General features: G+C 37.7%; 1 protein-coding gene across 10 annotated transcripts in view; it reads right to left on the reverse strand.

Moving 5' to 3' along the window:
- Window positions 1–26,402, reverse strand: part of PHF21A (PHD finger protein 21A) — a 140,661-nt gene that overhangs the window by 21,375 nt on the left and 92,884 nt on the right. For 8 of the 10 annotated variants that reach the window (XM_064512647.1, XM_064512646.1, XM_064512649.1 and 5 more), the window contains 5 exons: window positions 9,800–10,000; window positions 5,683–5,937; window positions 3,752–3,838; window positions 1,854–2,150; window positions 215–313 (listed from right to left, as the gene is read on the reverse strand). In XM_064512647.1, the coding sequence (XP_064368717.1) occupies window positions 215–313; window positions 1,854–2,150; window positions 3,752–3,838; window positions 5,683–5,937; window positions 9,800–10,000 (939 nt within the window). Of the gene's footprint in view, window positions 1–214; window positions 314–1,853; window positions 2,151–3,751; window positions 3,839–5,682; window positions 5,938–9,799; window positions 10,001–12,199; window positions 12,526–26,402 lie in introns of those variants that run through there. The other 2 variants (XM_064512652.1, XM_064512651.1) reach the window with 2 other exon arrangements.

Raw genomic sequence — 26,402 nt, forward strand, 5'->3', positions numbered from 1 at the left:
AAGTCCAACATATTCCAGGACTGAAAAATGTAATGCATTATTATCTATTTAGATCTCCTATTCTATAGCCTTATGAGCTACTGCTGTCCAGCAGAAATGCAAGGAACATTACAAGTTAAGGAGTTTTGAGCGAACAAAGGGGAAAAAATTGTTTTCTGAAGAACAGAGTATTTCCTTTTCTTCTTAAAAGAAAGCTCTGGATGTGTTCTGATACCTGTGGATTTTCTTCCCGTTTTGGCTTTGGTGCAGCAGGCGGAGTAACTGTACGACTTTCTGTTTGCTTCTCCTCTGCTTCCACGTGTGGTTTAATAGTCTGAAAAGAAACAGTGTTTCTCTCATTCAGTGATAAAAATGATTTTTTAGTTAAACTAAAAAAGAAAAACAAATACTTTAGCAGATGGAAGAAAAAAAAACCCGTTTAAAGTTGGCAGTATACTAACAAAGACTTAATCTAGGAATCTGATGTGAGACGAATGTTAGGTAAGGTATTTTGCTTTACCAATGAATGAAACATGCCCAAAACCAAAAAAGCAGCTTTGTAACTGTTCCATTAACCCAAGCAGCTATACAAGCAATAAAAGTAATCTCAGAGTTAACTCTGTTACAGAAATCACTACACTAGATGGGAAAACCCACAAACACTAAGAAAAATCATCCTATGGAAAACTTCCAGGTAGAAACCATTCTCCATGGTACACACACTTTGTACTTCTTGTCTCTCAGTTCTTCATGAAAAGTTATGTTTGACTCAAAAACTGCCTGACTCCTATGATCTCAGATGTTTCTGAAGCTTATTTCTTTTCTGAAGGCAATGACCTCACAAACCCTGCATGACAATCCTCAGCCCATGCCGTATCTGTCAATGCCAGAAACTGAGTCAAAAGGTAATCTCTACAGAGACATCAATTCTTTTCTCCATTTAACATCCTTTATCATACAGGGAAAATATACAGAAAAAAAACACCATAATTTTTCTGTGTTCCAAACATTTCCTTGAACTGCCAGTAATTATTCAAAGAGTAAACAAATATTGCTGATATCAAAAGAAACAGGCACCAAAAGTACAGTATTGTAGAAGTACAACTTCAAGTCACAGGAAAAAGGCATGCATTGCTGCATAGCTTGTAAAACAGCCTTAAGGTACACACAAACCTACTCATCTGAATTCATAAGCAGAACTGAGCATCTCTTTCATGCACAAGATTCTCACAATCTCCATAGGTGAAGATAACTTCAAGGCACATTAATCTATATGAAATGGTTAAAAGTGGAACAAAAGATTGTTTCTCTTGAACTGGGTGGCAAGGAGTCTGCACTTGCAACCCAATTAGATCACACTGACTAAAGTGATGTATCATTTTATAAGTCTTTTCTGGAGAGAGAATTTATAACTAAACTTCTAGAAACACTGTTTCAGAGAGTCTCTCTTCTGCTCATTCAATCCAAGTCAGCTTTCTGGTGGCCACCATTTGTAAAATAGAAACACTGAAAATATTTTTCCTGCGTTTCTTAAAGGTTTGAAATGAATGTGGATTTCAGTTTGTACTTGTTATCCAAGATATTAGTACAGCTCAAGAATGTCACTTGCCCATGAACTACTGATACTGAGACAGTAGGGGAAGCATAAAAACACTGAAGTATGAAAAAAAAAAAGATTCCTATAGGCTATACTAAAGAACACCATACTTTCTGCCCCAAGAGTTGCAAGTCATTCCGTAATTTGCACTACTGTTGGAACATGAATATTTCAAGTAGCCACTGAAAATTTCTTCACAGTTGTTATCCTCTCCAAATTGACACCATAAAGCAATAAACCTAAAACATTGCATTACTAAGCACTTTCTCATCTGTACCTGTTTTTCAACGTTTGGTTTGCTGATCTGTACAGTCTGAGGTCCAGCAAGCCTGGTACCTGGGGCTGCTATCACAATGCTGGTGAGCTGTGCCATTGGGAAGGTTTTGGCTATGGTTGCTGTCTGCCCGTTAACAACGCGAACTGGATGTATGGAGTTCTGTGAGTTGGGTAAAGAGGTGGGTGTGAACTTTGTTGTCAACATCACGGGCCTCTGAATAAGCTGAGGAGCTGCAAGCATTGGAGGAGGTGCTGGGGCAATAGGAATGTTGTTTTGGGCGACTGGTTTAGGTCGAACCTACAAAAAACAAAAAAGATTCACATACCAATATTTTAGATGAACTTCTTTACTGGTTTTAAATAGTTCAGCCTGTCTAATCTGTGCCATGTTGTCTAATTTCCTACAGAGTGTAATATTTTAGCATAGTGTCATAAGTATGCTATGACAAGGAAAAGCCACATTTTCAAGCCTACTTGCATAAAACCCATCCATAACATTTGCATATACATTCAATGTCTGTGAAACTGGCATTTGGATGCACAGACACTTATTTCGCGTGTTCACTGCCAAGTGCCTTGTATATGTCTAAATCAACACACTGGTTTTGAAAGCCCAATATTCATGTAGTACTTACAGGCACTACTTAGGCTCTGCTGTTAGAAGTGCATCTCAGGGCTTTACACTGAGCCTTCAAGAAATCAAATACATAAACAGTTGACTGCACTCTGAAAGAAAGCCTTAAAATTTTCAGCAAGTCCCTGCTACTTTTGTCAACTCTATATACTATATTTTTCCTTTCTTTTTCTTTTACTTGCTGAAAGTTTTAGACTTTTATTCATAGTGCCACATATTTCTTGCAAATTAAATAGTTCTAAGTATTTTTTAAAGTAAAGAAGCAACCAGTGTGTTTCCCAAACCATAAAAAAATTGCAAATTACAGTTTTATTGCTCAGCTGCAAACAAAGGTCACTGTCTGTCACAATACAGAAATACTTGGGAACAATTTAGAGACTTCCTGTTTTTCCTTTTTGTTCCTGAGGAGCAAACAATGATTAGAGAGATTTAAGACCCTGGATAATACTCTGATTTTGCTCATACCTGTCTAGCAGGTTCATTTCATTTTTTTGCAAATATGATCATACATGATCATCATATGCGAATGATATAATACAGACTCATACAGTTTGGGATGGACCTTAGGAGATCTCAGTCTAACCTCCTGCTCAAAACAGAGCCAATGCTAAATACAGACCAGGTTGTTCAGGGCTATGTCCAGTCGGGCCTTGGAAACCTCTAAGGACAGAGCTTCTACAGTCTTTCTGGGCAGCCTCTTCCATTCTTATTTGTTCTCACAGTGAGAAATTGTTTCTTTGTACCTCATCTAAGCCCTCCCTGTTCCAGTTTATGAGCACTGTTTCTGATTCTCCTGCTCTGCACCTATGGCTCCATCTTCTAAATAACCTCCTTGCAGGCATTGGAAAGAAGGCTGCTGTTACACCCTCCCCAAAATTTCTGTTCTCCAGGCTGAACAAGCCCAGTTTCCTCAGTCATCTCACAGGTCATGTTCCTGCCCCCAACTGTCAGTCCCAGCCTGCACCAATGCAGTGGTTAGTCCGTCCCAGGTACAACACTTTGCATCTGTCCTTGCTGAACTCCATGAGATTCCTGTTGGTCCATTCCTCTAGCTTGTTCAAGTCCCTCTGAACAGCAGCACTGTCCACAAGAGTATTGACCACACCCCCTCAATCTACTGTCATCCAAAAACCTAACGCAAATGGATTCTGTCTCTTCCACAAGGTTACTGGTGAAGACTGACAAAAATGATGTTCACAGAAAGCATCTCCTATTTATGTTATAATTAACTTCCTTCCTCTATTTTTTGTTCTTTGTATACTCACCTGTGGAAGAAAATTTGGACGAGGAGTGAGTCTGGGAGGAGGGATGAACTGCGGCACTTTTATGGGCTGAGGCGTAGCCTGAACCTGCTATAAGAACATGAGAGAGAGTTCAGTTTGTAGCTTTGAAGTTGTTCACCAAAATCAACATGCTGAGTGTATTTTCAGACCTGATGTTCCTCAGCTTAGGTTGGTTTTCTACTCTGTAAATAATTTTTCACAGTAACAGGTTGTTCATTAGAAATACATTAAAGACAGAGCTAGCCTTACTTTCTAATTCCTACACACCTTGAATCATAAATTGAAGGTATTTTTCTTTTTAGTTCAACTGTACTAACTACTTGGCTCTGAAATCTCAAACCATTCCCCTTGAACATTATGAAAACTCCCATTTGTTTTAGAAGTTAAAAACTGCTTTTAAAATGGACAGAAAACAATACCAGACTCTGATGTCTGGCTCTATGAACCTTTGTCCTATCCTACGGAATGCTATACAGAAGAATGAAAGAGCATTTCAAGTAAATAGGAAAGATTTGGAAGTTGCAACTCTTCTGGTTTTAGCAATGACCCTATGAGGGGCTGTAAATACACAATTTAGGGCTTAATTTTCAAAAGTAGGCCATTCATTTTAAATAATTAAGGTGTGATATTCAGAAGCTCCGAGTACTTCCCTGACTACCTGAAATCCATGGGAGCTGCCATAGCACGAACCTATGAACAGCAGATAGTAACTATCCTTAGCTGAGTACTCGGTGAGATTCTCTGAAATAAAGGTCCATTTTAGTTTCTACCTTCCTGTACTTCTGACAACCTCTGCAATGCTAACACTTACTTCAAAAAGGTCTTGAATTGATTAATTAATAGTTGAGAAAATATGTTGAGATTGTTAATGAAAAGTGCTACAGAAACATAAATCATGGATGATTTTTCAAACAGGATCACCTCCCCAAACCTGTGTAAGTTATTTTGCAAAGGGCTAAGAAAAATGTGAAGGACAAATAAGAGTGGGGCAAAGAATGACATGGGAAAAAAGAATAGAAAAAACTCCACTCAAATAGTCTTCTCCACCCTTATTACAAAAGTAAGCCTCATTAGGAAGCAAAATTACTTACGCTAGCATTATTAAAATATATTTTTTTAATAATGATAAACTGAATTAACTTTTAGTGCAGGTCTAGACCTTTACTCCTGAAGTAAAACTTCCCTGTTATGATTCCATACAATGCCTAGTTTCCAGTCCCAGAAACATATAACCCAGTTCCAAAATATTACTTATATTTCCAAGTGCCTGATTAACTTATTCACCAGGCTAACTTCTGGAAAAGACTGTGATGTACTCAAAGCACTTTCCCAAATGCTAAAGAAATAGGATCTGTGTATGAAGAAGTGATGAGAAGAAATGGTAATGAGCAAAGTCATGTGGTCTAACACTGCAGAGACTTCATCATGCAGAGGCAACAAAAGAGATTGACTCAAAAAAATCTAAGATGAAAACCCACACTGACCAAATAAATAAAGTCTATTACACCTCCTTTACCAAATTAGAAAGTTGAAATTTTCCAGAACAGAACCACGTAGATTAGGTAGGGGCAATACAATTACTATTTTCCCATGACTAACAGTTACTTACAGGGAAAACTTTACACAGAGGTGATGACAGTACTAATTTAATTCAGTAAAGTAAAGCAATAATAGCAACTTATATAGATAATAAATGCCTTTTCTCTTAGGCTCTCATTTTAACAATGTCAATTAATCAGTTCTTACAACATGTCCCCAGTTTTCTCCTATACAGAAGAAATCCTGTATAGGAGAAAACTGGGGACATGTTGTAAGCAGTGCAAAAACCTGATTGTTCATTTAATTTTTTTCTGATAGTCCTCCTGTAAACTAGAAGCACACATTTCCTCAGGGCAAACACATGAAATGCTTACCAAAGTTACTGTGTTTTTTGCCACTATTTGGACTGCCTCAGCTCCTGGACCAGAGACCTTATTTGTTGTCTGGAGGTTGACGGGAGCATTCTGTGCATCCGTGCTGAGGACCGCTTTCTGACTGTTGTTGATAGCAGTAACCATGGCAATCGTAGGTCTTTGACCCACCACAGAGGCAGGCATGGTCGCAGTTGCTGCTTTCAAGACGAGAGGTAGTGTCTTAGTGGTGATCATAGAAGCTGTAGTTACAGTTTTCTAAGGGAAACAGAAAATACACTTTAAGAGACAGACACTTGTATCAGACAGGATGTGGGTTGGGTAGTCAGAAACAATAGAATGAGCAGGAAAAGACAACGCTGGGTCTATCTACCTACTCTTTAGAGACATGAACGGCATCTCATGCCTCTGAAAACTGGATAGCTAGAAAAAATTCTCATTTAGGGCAAATGTTGGGTATATTTTAACCCAATCTGCAGTATTACAGAATGATTCACAAACAATTGTCAAGAAACTGATGATCAAGTGTTAGTACTGGCATATATATTTTTTGATCTTTTAGTTTCCTATTACTTCCAAACGTGTACTGTCAACGTCAAACCTTTAAGGTGCAAGTTTGTCAAACAAACCAGCAAACTAGTTTCTTATTAATTAAAACTCAGATTTTCAAATGGAAACTTTATTTACAAAGATATTCATAATCCGAGGAAGCAAGAAAAGCAATCATAAATTGGTTTCTTTAAGAACAAAAATGGATTTTGAATTTCAGTACCCCAAATTTCAGTTTTAGTCATACATACACATATTTAGCCTTTAAGTTTCTTTCCTAAGAATATCAGTGGGGCTACCTCAGTACAGCAACTTACAATACATCAAAAGCTTCAAGCTTCATGGAAAAATCATCTAGCATTGCATCTGTATAAAAAAGCCTGATGTAGAAGGAAGCCAAATTTTAACACTAGGCTTAGGCTGGATTTATCCTGCAGTTTTAAGTGCTGGCTGCTAGTCTGTCCAGCAGGCTGTAGGCAATTAAGTTTAACTTCTCTTGAATAGGATTTTCTTTGGTGCATGTATGTGATTCCATGATTGCTCTTAGCATATCTTAGAGGGAATGGTTTGGACCACTTAATGCCAGCATTCATCTCAAATGCCTGCATACACTATGCTCACAAATATCAACTCCTGGTATTGAAAAGTTAACAATTGCAATTGCATACTTTTGTCTTAAAATGTAGTCTTCTAAAATGTTACGGGTAACAGAAAATGACAAATCCTGTTCAGAAAGCTACAGGGCTGAGAATCTCCATATAAAACCAGATCACAGAGTGCAAAGAAAAATCAACACTCAACAAAACGGCAATTGAATTTGTTTCTCCTCTTTAGTGTAAAAAATCCATTATACCGATACTGTATCTTCAAAAGAGTTACGGGCATGGTCAAATGCTCTTAGTATGAAGCAAGAACCATTCCCTTCTGAGCCCAGTGCTAGACCCTGGAACAGGAAAAAATATTACACCAGGGATCAGGCAGTCTCTTTTCATGTCTTTAACATGCCTGATTTACACTGCTTGATTTTAATCACACAACACCTTTTTTTTCTAATAAAATAATATAAATGTATTTCCAGTTGTAATCTTCAGTATTTTCTCTAACAATGTTACCTTAAACAAAAATGCATTTTACCTTCATACCTCTAACTTCATAATGCTTAAACTAAATACTCTGTTAATTCAGCACAAGTGTGAAAAAATCAGACATTCTATAATGCCAAATCAAAGGAGAACGCATGCTTCAATTTCATACATTTATATAAAATCCAGTCATAATTAAATTTTCCTCGTCTCAACATGAACAATTCCCTAACTTTTAGATTCAAGAGCTTCTTATTGATCTCTCCTGCACTTTCTCCAAAGCAAGAGGCTCTCTTCCCCTCATGCAGTGATGTGATTCAAGCGATTCCAATGAGATGTAACAGAGTACCATTTTCACAAGCATTACATTCATCCATAAACATTTTAAAGAAAAGCATAATCAATCATGTAATACAAGACTGTGACTCTTTCAAGGGGTTCTAGTAAGTCTGTAAGTACTAAGAGTATAGCTTCAGTCAGCAGATCAGAGACTGAATTTCCCTGTTACTTTGCTGAGCCTTAATTAGCTCAGTTAACTTAGAATAGTCTAAAACTTTTCAATGCATAAATTAATACTGAAGTGCCATTCATAGTAAGTCTCCAGTATTTCACATTTGTAATAATATGACTTTTTAGCATGGCTTGCTGCTTTATGAAAATTAAAAAAAAAATCCTTCTTATTGGACTATATTAAGGATATTAACATGTCACTATTAAGATAGTATATATACCTTTATTCCGAAATTGAATTGCTCTGAAAATAACCACTGAAAGCATTCTCTTTACTGACACAGCCTTGGAAGACATGTTATTTACAAAAGTAGTCATCAAAACATTTTCTAGAGAGACAAAATATTTGACTTTCCTTTATATGTGAGTGGGCTTTTCTTTGCTGAAAGAGAAGGCACATTTTGATAGAGGGGCAACAGGACAGAGGCACAACCATAGATGCAGAATGCATACATAAGCAAGTGAGGTGACTTCACAGAGTTATACCAGCATAAATAAAAATAGAACAATCTTAAGGATAAGACCTGGCTTATTTTATTCCAGTGAGAGGATGACCTGCCTTTCAGTTTACAATTACTTTCCAAGTACAACTATGTCAATGATAGTCAGAAGGGCATAGCAGTTTTGTGGCAGTTTCACTAGAGGGCTCTTTAACTTTGAAGAAAAATTTTTACAACCCAGGAGATGACCTGGAAGTTAATGCATATGGAGAACAGCATGAGACTGCTTTTGCAATCATGTTTCCTGACTGAAAAGTAGAGACAAATGAAACAGCAAAGAGTGATCCACTGTTTGCGTGTAAATATTTTAAGACATTAGTATATATTTTTCTTTTTTTCCCCTGTTTTAGCATCAGTGTAGATGTTACTGCTCCAAAACGTCTTTAATTGTTTAATTTTCTTTTTTTAGTAAAAATACAATTACCTAAGTCTCACAAATACATTTTTAGAGAGCATCCAAAACACTTGTTGAGTCAATGAGAGAACTAACACTCCAATCATTTTAACCCCCCCAACTACTTCCAGGAAAAAGGAGGTTGGAAATCCCAATTGGTCAAAGCCATGGTTGTGATTCATTGCAGTATGCCTACAGTAAGCTTTAAGGGTGATTTCTGCCATATGCCTATCTATTTCCAGATGATCTGTTCAGATTGTATCGACAGGAAAAAAGACCTTATGTACTCTTTTTATTACAAAACACCTCTCTGCACTCTGTTTTCTTAGAAGACTTTCAGAATGTTAAGTATTCAAACAGTTGAGATTTTCAGTGAGTTTGAAATTCCCCTCTACGTAAAAGCCTACCACTTTCTATAGCAAATTCCAGGATGATGTTTATAATCCTATACTGTACTGAAATACAGTGTACTTTCCTGATAAATAGACTGCTTTCTCAAATTCAGACCTTTTAATTACGGTTGTAATCCTTGCAGGCTCCAATAAGTATCATTTGGCATGAGTTACACCTGTTTAAAAAGAACCAAGCAGAAAGAAGACAGAACTGTTTTCTTACGCTTTTGTTCACAGATACAGTGGGCACTCTGTTAGTCTTTTATACATAAATGATTTCAATCATACACCTCATACAGTGCATGTAAAGTCTTCACTGATTCTTGAGACCTATTGGGTATGGACAGGCAATCATTCTCGCACCTGTAGAAAAGAGGTTAATTTGCTACACTTTTATTTATTTCTAAGAAAGGTGATACTTCTACCCTCTTTTTCTGGGAGGTTCTGATCCACCTTTTAAACACCACGTACTTATTTTGACTCATATTGGAGGTTACTGCCAAAAAAACCCCCCAAAAGACCCATATGTGCATACACATAGAGAGAGAAATTCACCTTGGTACACACTAATGGGCTTCAGTGAAAGTTTGTACCTTGCTCTCTGCACCTTTCTTCTTTGATCCTTGCAGCAAACTTTACCTTCAGCAAGAAAAAAATTGTTGCAGAGAATAGAGACATTCTCAAAATATTTACCTGTGATCCAATCACGTTTGGAGAGGGTGCAGTAGACTGCTGTTGCTGTTGATGGTGATGTTGCTGTAGCTGTTGTAGTGGTTGCGGCTGTGGTGTCTGTAATTTGTTTTCTGACTGTGCCAATGGCTGTATTTGAAACTTACTATCCGGCTGTTCCTGCTTCACTATCAAATTCTTCCGAAGCTGTTCCACCACTCTTTTCTACCAGATAAACAAAAACATCAACAGAAATGATTACAGTTATTTAGCTGCATATACCAGAGAAGAGAATAATATCTAAAGAGTTTAATGTAAATAAAGAACTACTCAGAAGTTTAGCAGGCTTTCTCATTTTCAGAATTTGAAAATTAGTGTTATCTGATGGATAGTGTCAACATAAGCCACAGAAGACCAGTGCTGTTGTCCAGCAGGGTGACCCTGCTGTCCTTGCGGAAACCCGTCCAAATTTAGTCTATACACAAACCACTGCAAGATCTCATTAACATAAATATTTGAGAACTGCTGGAATTTAGCAGTTACATACTCTGAAGTTTCTGTCTCCTTCAAACATGTACCATTCCCACGTAGTGATGAAAAAGGACTTTAATTTGAAGCCACAAGCTTCCAAGGCAATGAGGTGACCACTGTGTTACCAGGCACAGGAACTAAGCAGAGAGAGCGCCAATTTGAGTGCAAAGGGGAAAAGAACAGGAAGGAGAACAGTTGTGAAAAATACAGGGATTGGAACTGCTAAAAAATAGAGCTGGGGCTGAAACTGGGATAGATGCGTGGTCATTTTCTGTTCAATATTACTATTATCTGAAAGAAAATCAGACGGGGCTACCTTCTTGGGAGGGAAAATGACCTGGTTTATTTCACTCAGCTTAAAGGCTTCCTACTACATTACAGATTTCATAAAAGTTTGAAATGATTTTAAATGGATGTTTCTTCTCCATTGTGTATCCTTAGGAGATAACAAATCAAAGAGCAGACCAGGTGACCTACAGGATAAGATATCACGCTGCTACATGGACAATAAGGGGTCACAACTTAATTTATGTTCATATTATATGTCAATGCAGACAAGAGTGCAAACACCACGAGCCTTTGCTACCTCTTGTGGGCATGAGAGAAAAGAGGCATTCTCTCCCACACTCCAGTCACCACCAAATTGTGACAGCCTGGAAAAGCTTCAGATGGATACCTAAGTCCTCTCTCTCAAGAGCATGTGTACACTCCAGCACAGTTACACTGCATGATCAGCTTTGGAGGAGAGCAATGAAGCCAACAGAAATGATAGGGGCTTAATTGGAAAAGCTCTATTGGAAATAGAAATGGTTGGAAAAACTCTAGCAAAACCATGTTTTGACAGAATAGGCTGTTTAAAGTAGTTCTGCTTATACAGAAAGAAAAAGAAAAAAACCCCATTCTGACAGAACAGAACGTTTCGATATTTGTTGTGAAGTGTTTTTATTAAGACACAGCACAAAACGGAGAACCAGAATGAAGAAGAAACATCCAGTTATTTTGAAACAACTGAAACAATCTTTTCCCTCAAATTTCTTTCACACAGTATTATGAAATTCTGAGCTAACTAAATATCTGTTCTCTATGCCGTTCTTGCTGAAATACTTTACACTTTTGACTCTGAACATCTTGCTTATGATAGGTTAAAACTGTGCTCTGCCTAACACACTAACAGCGTATCTCTACTCCAGAGGAAGGTAACACAAGGTGCAGGATGCTAAATTGGCAGATTTCAGAATTGGAACTTTAAAAAGAGAAAGAAAACCCACAGTCAACCAAAGAAAAACCTCCTGTTTCATAGGGCTGAAACTTGTGACCTCACATTACCGATCTTTTTGCAACAGACCGAATTCAGCAACTATAAGGTATACACGGCAAAGACTACCAGGCATCTAACAAATGCCCTTAGGTATATTGATGAGGGTAGGTTGACAGTCCTTGCTGGGGAAGTATACTAGGCTCTGAAGACAAGAGAAACATAGGTCCAACACCACTGCAAAGTCAGAGAGTTTGTAATAGACAGAAGTGTGAGCTAACTATTTTACACTGTAGTGGGAAGAGCACAAAAACCGTCAGAAAGGAAAAGCTGCAAGTTGTTTGTTCCCTCCTAGAACGAGGAGCAAATAATAAGAGTATAGAAAGCTTTTTTCTAATTCAGCAACTTTACATAGTTTTAAATGGTCTGTATCTATCAGCTAACTCATATACGTAATGACTGAACAATCCTTTAAAATTGCTTTCTGAAAAGATCGACCATGTTAACAAGCAAAGTAAAGTGCCATGTCAGCAAGCAGAGCCGAGAGCCGAAAAACACTTCCAGAGAGAACCGGAGGGGGAGGAGAGGAAAACCGAGCAGAGTAGGAGAGGAAATAATGCAACATGACTGTGTATTACCTGCCAAAAAATGGACTGCACATAAACGGCACGGGAGACTAACGAATTACTGTACCCGGCATGAACAGGATGGGAGTTTTTGTTCGTCCACAGCTGCCCGTATGAAACGCAGTGATAATGGCGCTCTTCTGCTAACTCCCGAACTGGAGGGGAGCAGCAGCAACAGCCCAAGGAGTCATTTCCATCTTGTTCTTTACAATGGGAGGGAACATTAGTGAAAGGATCAAAAAAAGAAAAGGGGGAAAGAAAGAGCTAGCGCGAGGGAGCGCCGGGCTGGAGGAGTGCTCTGCCACGCTGCTCTCGCGGTGCGCCAGCCAATGGGGACAGCGGCGCGGTGAGTCACATCGCCCTCGCGCCCGCCGGCCGCCGCAGAGCTGGGGGGAGCCGGCCCGAAGCGCGGCACAACTTCATGAGCGCCTTGCACAAAGCCTGAGCTGCAGCACGTTTGGCACAAGATGGGTAACGTGAGCGGAAAAACGCTATTGCTCTGGAAGGCCAGGCTGGTCGGTGAGAGCTGCCTGGCAGCAGCAGAGCCTGCCATCTACATCCATTATGCAGATATTAAACTGGAAGAAACATCTAAGGCTTTTAAGATTCAGAGCAGCAAATCTGGAGTCTGTAGAGTACGCCAATTGCTTATGCAGTTTATTAAGTTTCTTCTAACAACTGTCAGTAAAAATACCACACTGCTGAAACTACAAACATTACTCTACTACCTGAAAGACTGTTGGGATTATCTATTTGTTATCCAATATCAAGACAGACTGTGAACAGCATATTCCCAAATTACCTTGGTTCACTACCAAAACCAGACGAGGCTTTAGGGTAACGCGTACACAGGAACTGTGATCACATCTATACCAATTTTCAGCAGTGTTGCATCATCCTCCCCATAAGCTCGAACCAAGCTGCAAAGCTCAAACCGTACGGTGCCCCCCCGGGGCCCTGCTGACCCCCCCAGGCTGTCCTCGCTTAAGACCCGCCGCACGGGTCTGTTTTCCGAAATGCTAGCGGACTCTCCTTCTATAGGGGACTTGACAGGATGGCAGCATGACAGAAGCTTTTGTCTGCGGTAAGACCTCATACTTCATTAAAACCGTGCTTAAAAATTGTTCTTGCGCGCTATTCAACTGTTCTCAAATTTGAATGCAGTCTGTGCTGCAGTACGTACAATCTGTATCACCGCAACTTGCAAAGGCTGGTATAAAGTACTAGCTACAAGCCTGTTAAAACCAGTGAGATCAAGGTATCTAAGAGTACTACGTACTTCTTAAGAAATAGTCTTAATTCTCTAAATCTTAATCTTTGCCATTTTTCCTCCACATTCCTCTTTAATTACTAAATTTTTACTGTCATTTTCAAAATTTTATATTGAGATTAACTCGATCATAGAAACAGTATCTTAAACACAATATGACAGTTTTTTGCCTCAGTCAAAACCAAAGGCTTTAAAAAACTTCCACATTCCCAATATAGTTCCTTTTCCTGCAACACTACAAATGTATGAAAAACATTTACCTTTCACCTCAAGTTTACTGAATTTTCCTCAAAGCCCAATGCCAATCAGCTCTTTCATCTACAAGGTGAAGGAAATTAATAATGACATCCTTCTTTCCCTTTCCCTTTCTTCTGCCCAAAGAATAATTGCCAGTACTCTGCAATGGTTAGTATCAGACTACTTCAAAATCCATTTGTCAAACACTACCCGTAAGTATACTACATAATTTCAGAGCTCTTACTCTCTTGACGTCTTCATCACTAGGTCTCATCAAGAGCTGTTCACACCAAAGAGTTCACAGAGCCCTAGACATCTCATGTGACTATTTCTTAAAGCTTATAATTGCAATCAATATTGTGACATTCAGTGATACCACTTGCTCATTTATGCCACAGGCCAGATTCAATCACAGCACTAAAAGATTTTTTTGATTCGATCGAGCAGAAAATCTGCCTCCAGGTCTCATCAGCCATATATCTGTGCCCCAATGATACAAGGAAAGGTGTCTTCCCTGAACTCACTCCAAAAGATTTCATGGAAATATTACTATAAGATAAGGAAAGTCCTCAGAACAAACCTAAATCTTAGTAAGGTTTAACTATAACATTATTATCTAAACATAATTTCCATTTTAATTAATCAATAAAAAAGTAGTTCTCTGAGTATAGCAAATTTTTTAATACTCATCCCTCATTATATCTGGTGATACAGTTTCTTTTTAACCCAAGAAACACATTTAAAAATACATACTCATCTAAAGGAGGCTCTATTCTTAAACTTTAAAAATCTTTAAAAAGATTAAAATTTAAACACCTCCTAAAAAGAAGAGAGAAAAGTAAAATACTAAATGGCCTTGCAATGCATACCTTTTATATCCTAAAAACAAAGCTGATGCAGTTTGAATTTATCATCTGCCTGTTAGTGACCTGCTTTAATGTTCCACCAATTCCAGAAAGTAAGCTATTATATATACTCTGGTATTCGCGCTCTACAATGAACTAGGAATCTTTTAAAAGTTGCCAACTGCTGCAAATGAAATGTTAAGAGAAAATAATGATATCAAAGAAGCTCCAAATCAGGTGTGGGAAGGACAGAGGGGATTTTACAGTTCTGCTGTCGTCTTTTCTTAGCTCTCTCTCCTTGTCAGCGCCCATCCCCTGCTGCTACCCAATGAGAAATAAATACCTTTGCCTCTGGACAAAAAAAGAAAGATACCAAAACTTACACTGTAGAAAGAAGCCGAAAGATTTCTGAACCCTGACACAGTTACTTTTTAAACTACAAAGTGCATGCACCAAAATTGCAATTTGAGACTGGAAAGATTACAAGCAAGGAGTGTAACTGTACACCTATCCACTGGTTTAAAACAGTGTCAAAAATTTAAAAAAGTGAAATTAAACTACAGAAAACTATGATGCAGAATTCTACATCAGTGAGAATAAATACTGTTGTACAAAACCCCTTGAATTCAATTCCATTGACAGATTGATCAAAGGACTACAGAAATATTTTCAGTTATTCTGTGGTTATCCTGTATTTTTATGGAATCCTAAACCTCTGGCTATGTTTGACTCATATCAAAACATTTTATCAACCAAAAAATCTAAACCAACTAAATTAGAACGTTATTCCCAGAAACAAAGTGTGGTACAATTGCCTATTTCTTAAAGCTGATCAAACTGACATCCATACATTTTATTTGAAAAAGAATCTTTTGGGGGGGTTGATGTCATGTGTAATTTCAGCCCCACTGGAATCAGTGGCACTGTAACACCACACTCGCATGGTACAGAATGCATTATTGGGCATCATCACTATTTCTTTTTACAGTTTAATAACCTAATTCCTAACTTTTTTCAAGTTAGGACAAGTTAAAGTCAAGTTAAACACAAAAAATATCTTAACTGTACCCAGTCAATGGTTGCAATGCCAACACTACAGTAATTGTCCTGAAAAACATGTGCTCCATTTAGTCCATAGAAAACATGGCTAAAAGCTGTACAAAGATGCAAGGACTTTTTCCTCTATGTCTAAAAGGGGTTGGAAAGCCGAGAAGCTCAGTTCTTTCCTTACCTCTGCCATGAAGGCCCTATGTGCTAAACTGAACAATATACTTATGATACAGACGAGCACTACAGATATACCAAGGTAGTGGAGTTAATTTTGGTACACCCTAAAATTATGAGCTTGATTTCGCAGTCTTAGTATCTTTAATACAATTACTGTATATGGCATAAGGTACCTTTTATAAAATGGAATTTAAGTAAATCTTCATTCTGTTAAAATCTACTTTGACATTTTGTCAGATAAATATTGTTATCTAATATAGACATGATGCGAAAAATATTTTTATTATTAAAAATGCTAGTAAACCTACTACACATCATTCTTATTTTAAACTATTTATAATAAATTCTACACGTGTAATTCTGGAATAAATACAGTTCATGCATTAACATACCTACTTTGGGACAGAATGTGAGATTTTTCCTTTAGAAAAGAGAAACATTTCTCAAAGTTGCTAGAAATTACTTAGAAAAATCAATATATTAGTTAAATTTTGAAAATAACGTTCAATCTTTCATTCTTAATGGGGGAGAATGCTTACCAATTTTTTAAAACTTTTACTTAAAAATACAGCTTGAGTTATAAATGAAAATGACTGAAAATAGCTGCTGCGGCGTTCTGCTTTGTGTGCCTTCTTGATTGCTTTATTTTCAGCATTGTTTCTTTTACCATTTGCAGCATCACGAGACCAATTAATTTTTGGAAGGGAACGCTGCAACGTGAAATGCCTCATACATCACTGGGTTCTCATTTTAGAATCTTTACTGTCGCGCAAAGTAAGGAACAGACGCTGAACCAAGTAGGAGCAGCGCGCATACAACATTTTCCTTCAGCTGATATACTAAATAAATCTAACACCTCTACCTTCTTACCGCAATACTTGTATTAACTGGAAGAATCATACAAGTATAACTATAATAATTAAACAATGGAGCAATTAATGAATGGAGAATCAGGTATATGACAACAGGCAAGGCAGAATGGGAAAAATAGTTAAGTGAAGTGCTTGGAATGTAATTAAGGAGGAATGGAATGAAAGGAATGAAATTAAACTTCTTTTTTTAATTTGACAACTTTTTTGTTTTGCTTTAGGTTTTTCTGCTTACAAGAAATACTTCTGAACACTAACACAGACTGGTAAAAGGATGTGGGCATCACCTCCACATAAGATGGCTACAGAAATGAAAAAATTAACTGCTGAGTAGAATGGAAAAGGTATTTAATTTTATCTTGCCCATCTCTGTATTGTTCCCCCCCTCATTTGTCTACTTCAGGAAAAAAAAATCTATTTAGAAAAAAAAAAAAAGCCACCTAGATTGTGCAGAAACGGAACAAGGGTTGTTTTTATTCTTCTATGTAAAGATTGTTTTCTATGATCTCTGACTAAACCTAGTTTTCCAGAAGTGTATAATGCGGTCTTGTAAAATGTGTCATGGACTGAAGCTTGGCATATAAAAATCTCAGCACATGAATTACTGTGGATTATTATTCTTATGCAGAAGAACGCAGGAATAACCCCCATGGGAAATATATATGCATAGTAGCCACTTGTCTAAGCTAAACTCTACCATGCAAGTACTGCTTCTTCTCTTCTCTTACCTCTGATTTACCTCATAATGTGTCAAGTGAAACCCTTTAAACTGCATTTGTCTGAATTAAGCAAGCACAGTAGAGCAATTTAAATTAGTGAACTTATTTCTTGTTTTACAAATGGCCAACTTTAATGAAACAGTCTACTTTTCAATCTGGTAACGCCTAATATTTTTGAGTAACCCAAGTGGAAAGAATAGTAATCAAATAATTTTACAGTGTACTATTGCACGGTGACACAGTCCCTTGAATAAAAAATGAATCAGTTTCATTTTCAGTGGTATTCTTGTGCATCCTACAGCTATGCCCACGACTGAATCACACCTCCTCTCCTCCTTGTGAAAGGAAACACACACAGTTCATGTTTTTGTACTTCATGCGTGATCAGAAGTACCATGCAAGATGACTAGTTTTACCAGAGAATGTAAAACTGTTCTTTTTTCAAACAGAAATACCTGAATGCTCATAATACATTGTACAACAACCTGTTGAATTACCCGGACGTTGACAATAGCATCTAATATTTCACTTCCACAATTTCTTTATAGACAACAAACACTAACTGCAGAGACTAGAGATATTGGGGAATAATTAAAGAGACACAATACAGAGATACAGAATAATAAACAGCATGAAATATATGCAGAGGAATTTATCCTCTCCAGTAACAGAAAATTCAGAAGATCCTCAGTGAAATTGAATAAGAACAACTTAAAACATAAAGAAGAAAATTTATTTATTTCATTTTACATACAGCATAATCAACCTGTTACTAAGATCACCTTAGCATTGTCCTACTGAATCTTTCCCCAGAGATAAGACGGAAAGTGAGAATCTCCCTGGCAATTAATCATAGTAGCTTAAACAGCAGTGGACAGGTTTTATCCCTGTCTATACTGACAACCAAATACTGTTTAGTGCTGGTTCGATTAAAACACATCATTAACAATATCACACAGCAACTCCTTGCTGAATCACACAGCTTTACCACATAGGAAGAATGTGGTATCACAGCAAAAAGTCATAGTTTCATCTCAAAGGGTTTTTTTTTCAGACATTTAAACAGTTTATTGAATACACATATTCTGTCCCGCTACACATAATTACTGTTCCATTCTCTTTACTTAACCAAGGATGATCAAAACAAAGAAACATGCATGCTTCACAGAACAGACATGAAGTTAAATCAGTACTGAAGACCCAAATTGCCGTCCTTCTATTATATGAAGGATTGTGGATCAGCCAATAGTGATTCTGTGAAAATAAAGCAATGGTTCTTGCTTAGCCTCCCAATTTAAAAGAAAAGGGGAGGGGGCACTTTGTTCCTGTGTTTATTTATATCAATAGAGCTCACTAAGTCAGGTGACATTTTATACAGAAAAGATGAAAGTACTCGAAAACTAAAGGTTTGGTTAACTTACCCTGCCTCTCTCAAAAATGCCCAAGAATACATGTTATACCAAAAGAACAAAAAGCTACCTTTCTCAAGAAGGGTGCAGAGCTACTGGAGGCAGTTCGAAGGAGAACCGCAAGCATAATCAAGGACCCAATAAGCAATACAGCGTAATGTGAGGCTTACTGGGGCTAGGCATATCCAGTTTATCATAAAGAAGGGTGAGAAGTGACTTGTCACTGAGTATAGATATTTATACACAGAAAAGATGATGAGACAGTTTTTCGCTTCTCTGAAAAATGTGAATGATGATTCCTCAGCTAGAAGTTGAAGGTAAACAAATTCAACCTTGAAATAAGATGCAGTGATGACCAAATGCTGGAGCAGCCTAATATGAGAGGTAATGGCCGACCATGGTTTGAAGTCCTTAGGACAAGGTTATATAGCTTTCTGACAGAAAAGCTTAATCTAACTTTTGGAGGAGATTCTACAGTACATGTGATGGGGAGAGGGCCTTGGAAGCTGGGAAGCCTCTGTTCATTCCCTTCCTTCATGAGCCATAGGGATGGTGCAAACACCAGAATCGTCCTCAGTGTGCTTCTCTAATGTTTGAAACCCTGCATAAAGACAACCCTATTCTTCAGAATATTAACAAGGCCAGAAATCACCAGATATACTCTGTGTTGTTGCTTTTTCACCTTCCCCTAAAGCACAAGAAACTAGCCACAACTGTAGATAGGACACTTAGCAAAGTAGACCAGTATATGGGGTGACAAAATTTATCTTCTTCCTTTTTTGCATTTTACTGTATGCCTTGTTTTTATATTCAGATTCTTATTTATTCCAGACCTGGACTGGGGAAAGAATTTTCCCCAGATCAGACTGACTGGGAGGCTGTTTCTTTTCCCCCTTCTCTGCAATGCAAGATAGACTGTCTGCTAGGATTAGCTGGGCAAATTTCCCTTAATCAACCTGCTGACATTGCAAGGGCCTTCAGAATAACTGGCAGCACAATCCATCACCTGTTTCTGGCTGTGGAACACAAAAATGTAGCCTCCCGATGACCAAACCGTCCTAGTCTTGCTGATGTCAGAGGATCCCACACAGAAGTATCCAGGCAGAATATAATGGCCTCTGATATGCAGGAGGTTAACCTGGATAATCTCATTGTCCCTTTTGGTTTTGGCATGTGTGGTATCTACTTCCCAGATGCAGTTTCACAACTGAAGTTTATTAGTGTTTTTTCAAAAGAAAAAAAAAATCTGTGTGCTAGATACAAGGCAAAGAGCATCTTATGAACATAATAGATTTAAACAGATTTACACATAGTAACTAACAGGATTAGGTATTAGTATCTAACCTCAAATTTCAGTTAGTTCCTGGAACGTAGACTCCAGTAGTTGTTTTTGCACAAACTCTTTTCTATGAGACAGCTTATCCCCTTGGGACCAAACTGCTTTAGGAAGAAGCCATCACTTCATCCAGCAAGGCAAGAGTTATGTGAAGTGCGAAAGGAAGGAGCCACGCTTGGAACACAAAGATCTTTCTAGCTTTGATGGACGTCTCACAGGAAAAGGCACTGGAAACATGTTGTATCAACATGGACAATATCCATCCAGAAAAAAAAGTACTAACACAGACCACCTAAGGGAATGTAAACATTCCTATCCATAAGTTCATACTACTTCTTCACAGTGTGCTTGCTTGTTTGACAGTTATACTGTCATAATTTTAGACTGTTAAACCTCTGCTCTAGGGTTTATAAAAGATCAGAGCACTTGTCACTCTCAGAGCAGGTAGAGTGAGATAGAGTGGCTGAGCAGTTCATTTTTCTTTATAATTACACTCCATTAACCTTCCACATGAGAGCTCCCCTGTGCTTTCATACCAGCAGCACCAACTGGCTGTGTTTGATAAGGCTCAACAGAGCCTGCAAGACTAGCACATGTAACAAAAGGAGCACTTTCATACTGCAGACTAAAGCAGAAGCCTGGATGACAGCAGACATATTCAGCTAAATTATACACAGACAGACACCAGCCTCACCCTACCCACTTTCCCCACAACTATACTCCTTGAACAACATAGGTACATGATCTAGAATTTGCATGCCAAATGCAAAACTAGGGAATTATTCATGATAGGGAACTGAATATTTACCATGCTTTCCCCTCACTGCAGAGACCTGCCAAGAGAAATGCATTTAGAGCATTAAAGCATGCAGGGCAATGCAAAAGAAGTTGTCATTACATTATAATTAGATCATGTTAGTGTATGCAACCAGAGTATAGAGAAGGAAAATTACTTTTGAAATTTAAATCTTTTTTTATGCACTTTCGGTATCTGGGGTTGTTTGTTGTATTTTTGAAGACCACACTGGTTAACAAACAGCATCATATTTATCTGTAACCTTCTCAACGATGACAACAAAAATGACAGGCTTTTCTAAAAAGAGAGGTTTCTTCGATTAATAATGTATTTTATGGGAGTTTTAAACTCAGTGCCAGGAAAGCTATTTTCCATGTGCATGAAGGTAGATTAGCATTTGTTTATACTGAGCAACAGTGTCGGCACATGCTTACACAGATAAAAGGGAAACAAATTTGGAAGGAGGGATTGTAAACAATCTGGAATAGAATCTGAATTATTTGAAAAATAAATGAAACACTACAAAATCTGCACTTTGAAATGACATTTTATATTATCCATTGGAATTTGTTAACTGTTTCAAATGACTTAGAATATAAAGTTGTATACATAACCGGTCTATATAGTTGAGTGATGCCGATACTCTTTTTGCTATTACCTCCATTATCCTTTCCCATCCCTCTCCTATTGTTTAATATATTGTGATACTGGCACCTGCATGCATCTCCATGAATAAATATAACTTACTTCTCTTCTATGGTAAGTTTCTCAACCTTCAGCTTATATTTTGAAATGATCTGTTGTGTTCTAAGTCTTGGTAACTTTGAACGGTCTGAAACAAGACGTGTTTGTTCTACAAGACAAGCTGTGAATTCAGCACTGTCCTTGTTCACAACCTGATTTCAGTACAGGATTTCTACTTCAGACCTCTGGTGAATGTTGTCAAAGACCCACCTTCAGTATAAGGAAAACGGACGTGGCACTTCTGTTATAATGAAGAGGTAAGCACTGCTACTGAACCCACCTAAGGTACTCTGAAGAGACTTGATTTCTAGAGTGTCCATGAAAGGGCCATTTTTTAAAGATTTTGGACCTTCCACAAATTTTCTTAAATTTAACCTAAATGCCAATTCAGGCTTTAATACAATTTAACTTGTGAAGACAAAGCCTATAACATATGAAGTAAATTCGGAATTAATGGATGTAACTGAACACAATGATTCCAAAACTGTCAAGCTGTTGTGATTGCCTCAGGAAAGCTGAATAGTCAAAGGACAGTCAGTTCTCCTCCCTAAGACAGGCTTGTTCAGAACTACAAACACAAGTACCTTTGTAACATTAATTTCTTGGATAAGCAATTACAGTTGTTGTCGGGATGGCATTTGGTATCAATCAAGGGGAAAGAGGAATTTCGTCAGATATAATTTCTCTACTAAAGATGATGTTCACTCTCAAACCTAATAAATTTGACACAAACATAATTAGGACATTGAATAAAATTTTCTAAAGCATCCCTATCGCATTTTTGAAAAATGTATCCACAGTGATTCAATGCTACAATACAATTAAATCTTTTTTGAGCTGGAATGAGAATTTCTTAGGAAGGGTAGCGTGGCACTTTCAAGGAAGACAAAAAGAAGAGCTTTGAATTTATGTACGTACGAACTGAACTTAAGGCCTCTGTAAGTTGCTCTCTTATCTTTTTCAGAGTACGTATTAGAATCCTGACTCAAAGCTCCAAAATTCATGACTGTAACAACAGACCATTGAAACGATCTTTAAAATAAAGCTTTGGAGAGGTGCTTCAAGTTCCCTACCCACTAAGCCATCACTGTTAAATACCATTTGGAAAACTATTTCCTGACAAGTGGACCAAGCCTTCAACTCTAAAGAACGCAATGCTGCTGTTGATGGGACCATTTTTTCCTTATCACCTAAGAAATGTGGCTTCCTCAGAACTTTTCAGTAATATCTGTTCCTTTCCCAACACCTTTTAGAAAATATTTCGGAAGGAAGTATTTTGCTCTGTAGTGGCTTATTATTCTCTTTCTACAGAAGACCTGTCAAAAAATGATGCAAGCACTTTACTTTTGTTGTTATGTCACTGAAGGAGGTTTCTCAAGATTTTCCTTTGATGGGGAGATGAAGGGGGCAGCAGATCTTTTACCCTAACACATACGCAAATATACTGATGAAGGACTTATACTCAGAACTACTGAGGTTTTTTCTACTATTTTTCCAATAATCCTTGGAAGACTGAGGGACTGTTGAGACCACAAATGACAAAGGCAGTAACCCATGTGTAACGTGGGGAAAAGACTCTTGGTCCAACTGTCTAAAACTCTGTGTATTTGGGGAGGGGGAACATGCTGGAGTATTTTTTGTTAACAGTTACTTCCTTCAAACTTTTAAAGAGAGACTGACAATGTTAATGATTTAAAATGAACTCTGAAGAAGCCTTTGCTGAATTTCTCCATTTCTCTAAAGAATTTTCTGACAAAGAGAGGTAAAACAATATCAACAGAAAATAAGATCTCTTATAATTCTTCTTTATAATTCCTCTTTGGCAATAATAAATTTATATAATGAGTATGTATTTAGGAAGAGATCAGCATTTTTTCTTTGCCTCTGCAGGCCCGTATTAGATTTAAGTGGCAAATTATTAGGATAAGGATTAGACAAAAACCACTGTAACATTTTCCAGCAATGAAATGTAGTTCTTTCTGGGAACCATACGCTTGACTTGCTGCTTATTGCAGTAAGCATACAATATATTGCTGGATGAACATGTTTCACCCTACAAACCCATTTGGCCAGCTAAACCTGCACTCAAAGGTATCAGATATACCTTTCTGAGTGAAACTCAGAAATATTACTTCATTGGTCCTACCTCATCATTTCTTGTATGACAGTTCAACTTTGAATATGTTTGGAAGCATTAGCAGAGCATAGAGTTCAAAAATCAGCAATCAATTGGTCTCTTGGGTATCTCTAAAGACACCTATCACATTGGTCTCTAAGAGCTGTAAATCACAAAATAGTAGTTTCTTCTTCTCATGGTTTCACACTGATGGATTTTTTTTTTTTTTTTGAAAGAAACACATGTTGAGCTGTTGCGAAAGGCTGAAAGATCAGAGAATCCTAGCAACTAAAACACAGGCTGTTAAAGCAAGTGATCTTGCTTTTTGTCCTAAGGCCTGGTGACTTTACTCATAATGGGACCTCCAGCTCTATTTTTAACCTGGAGAACTATCTTAAAGCTGCACTGTCTTTGGAATCAGGGTATAATTAAAATTTCATACACATAATCTGTACCCCTTTTAAATTCCAGTCCATAAAAATAAGCCCTCACATAGCCCTCACTCTTAGATAATCTTTACAAAATCAGAAGCAAAAGTGGCACCTGAACAGCATGCAACAGGCTATATGGGCACTGAGGTAGGTGGGCCATCAGAGGAAAGGAAAAGTTGAAATAAGATTTCCCCGTGTATTTTTTGTGAATAAATCAAACTGACGCTGAAATGTGGGGATGCTCTGGGGGAAAGAGTTTCAGGGTTTCTTTCTGTTTTTTAACAAATCAATCAGGGTATATTCAAGAAAACAGGGCAGATTTATGTGCTCATTTTCACAGAACTATCCCCTCCTATTGTATTTCATCTGGAGTTGGGGTGGAATGTAAGGAAGGGAAAGAGTCCTTAAAAAGATCTATATTACACACCCAACACATGTATATCAATAAATACACGCAAGTGCATGTAAGTAGCTGAGAACTATTTCTTTAAAGAGAGAAACACTATGGCCAAAGTCTCAGAAAAATATTAATCAATGGTAATAAAAATGTCAATGTGTGATAGGTGTTAAAGAAATACAAAAAACAACGTAAAGATTGAAACGTTCATAAAGAGATACTTAGATTTAACACTGTATAGGCAGTATTCATTATGAGCACAGCAGGATTTTCATGGTAATTGTTTGAAGGACCATATAAAAGTACTCGCATCAAAAACACATTCAACCCAAAACTTGTTTGTCTGTCTGCATAGGAATAGCTGTCATTGATTCCTGAGCAGGAAAGAAAACAAGCTCCTGTAAAAAATCAGGAAACAGAGAGGAGTAACAAGAAACAGGTTCACACAAGGAAGGAACACTCACAGACCACGTGAAGCTGAACTGAAAAGTACTGAAGTTTGACAAGCAAAGATGAATCTCTTTTCACTGCTGGGCAAGGTTTGCAGGAAAAAACACTAAATTTTATCAGACTAACTTGGAAAAAAGAGCACACTTTTGGTCATACAAGTCCTTTTTAAAGACCCTTCTCACTGATGCAGTGCCTACGCCCTGAGGAAAGTCCAAGATGACATAAGAGCACAGGGCAAACTTTCTCCGAGATTTTTTCAAGGTATTAGAAAGAAATAATTATCTCTTTGAGAAAAAAAAAGTTCATACTTCATATATACAAATGCAAAAAATTGACCAATAAAACATGCCTGACTTCACCTTGCAGACACACTCTCTTAATTATTTTTCCTCTTCTCTTTCCCTCCTGGTAGGTTGCACAATTAGATTATAAATTCTGCAGGGCAAAAACCTAGCCTGCAAAAATCTGTTGAAACATTTAACACATACTAGTACTAAGTAAATAGAAATAATAATTCAGTAGACTTTTTCTGCCCTGCATTTTGAATTTATTTATTATGAGCTAGACAAATAACGTAGGATTATATCATTCTGTCTACACATCCCCTGTCTGCCTATTCCAGTTAACGACAGCAATGACGGAACAGGAATCCTTGCTCCACATCTTAACACTTTTGGTACAGATTTTCACACTGAGAAGCTCTCTGAACCTGGGGTTCCATCAGTTGTACAGGGGCAGAAACTCGTTTCCTTAATCGGTTTAGAGAAGACCAGAAGTCTGCCCTGTGACCCACATTGCTTGAGAAACTGCACAAGCAGCAGAGGCTACAGAGGCAGCTGCTTTTAGGCCAGCAACAGTATGCTCAGCATGAACAGACTGTACTAAGATTTTTCTCCCACACACAAAACCAAACTGTTCCCGTGCCCCCTTTGTGCTGACTGAGCCTGTCTCTCAGTTGAAGAGCAAGTTGCTATTTAGAAAATAATTTCTTAACCCATTTTGGAAATTCACCATCATTTACAATGAGCACTATTGGTTAGTATTCAGTGGTGATTTCAAAGGTTCTTTGTCCTGGGGACCAGATACCAACATTCACTAATGCTCCTTGAAAACTGCTGAGTGCACAGCTGGAATATACGTGGGGGAAGGGAAATGGTGTATGATTTTGCAGTTATATCTGTTAAATTCTTTTTAATGATCACTCAGCATTTCTACGAGTTTTGCAAATGAAAACTTTTAAGACGTTTGCAGAATTGACTGTTTTGTCCCTTAAACAGGATAGAAGAGAAACACGAAGCCACATATATGTGCTACTTAATTGGTTCTTTCAGCTACTTGCAGAGCAACTGATTTGCAATAACATGCTCAG

Source organism: Dromaius novaehollandiae, chromosome 5, assembly GCF_036370855.1.
Source record: "Dromaius novaehollandiae isolate bDroNov1 chromosome 5, bDroNov1.hap1, whole genome shotgun sequence".
NCBI classification, from domain to species: domain Eukaryota; kingdom Metazoa; phylum Chordata; class Aves; order Casuariiformes; family Dromaiidae; genus Dromaius; species Dromaius novaehollandiae.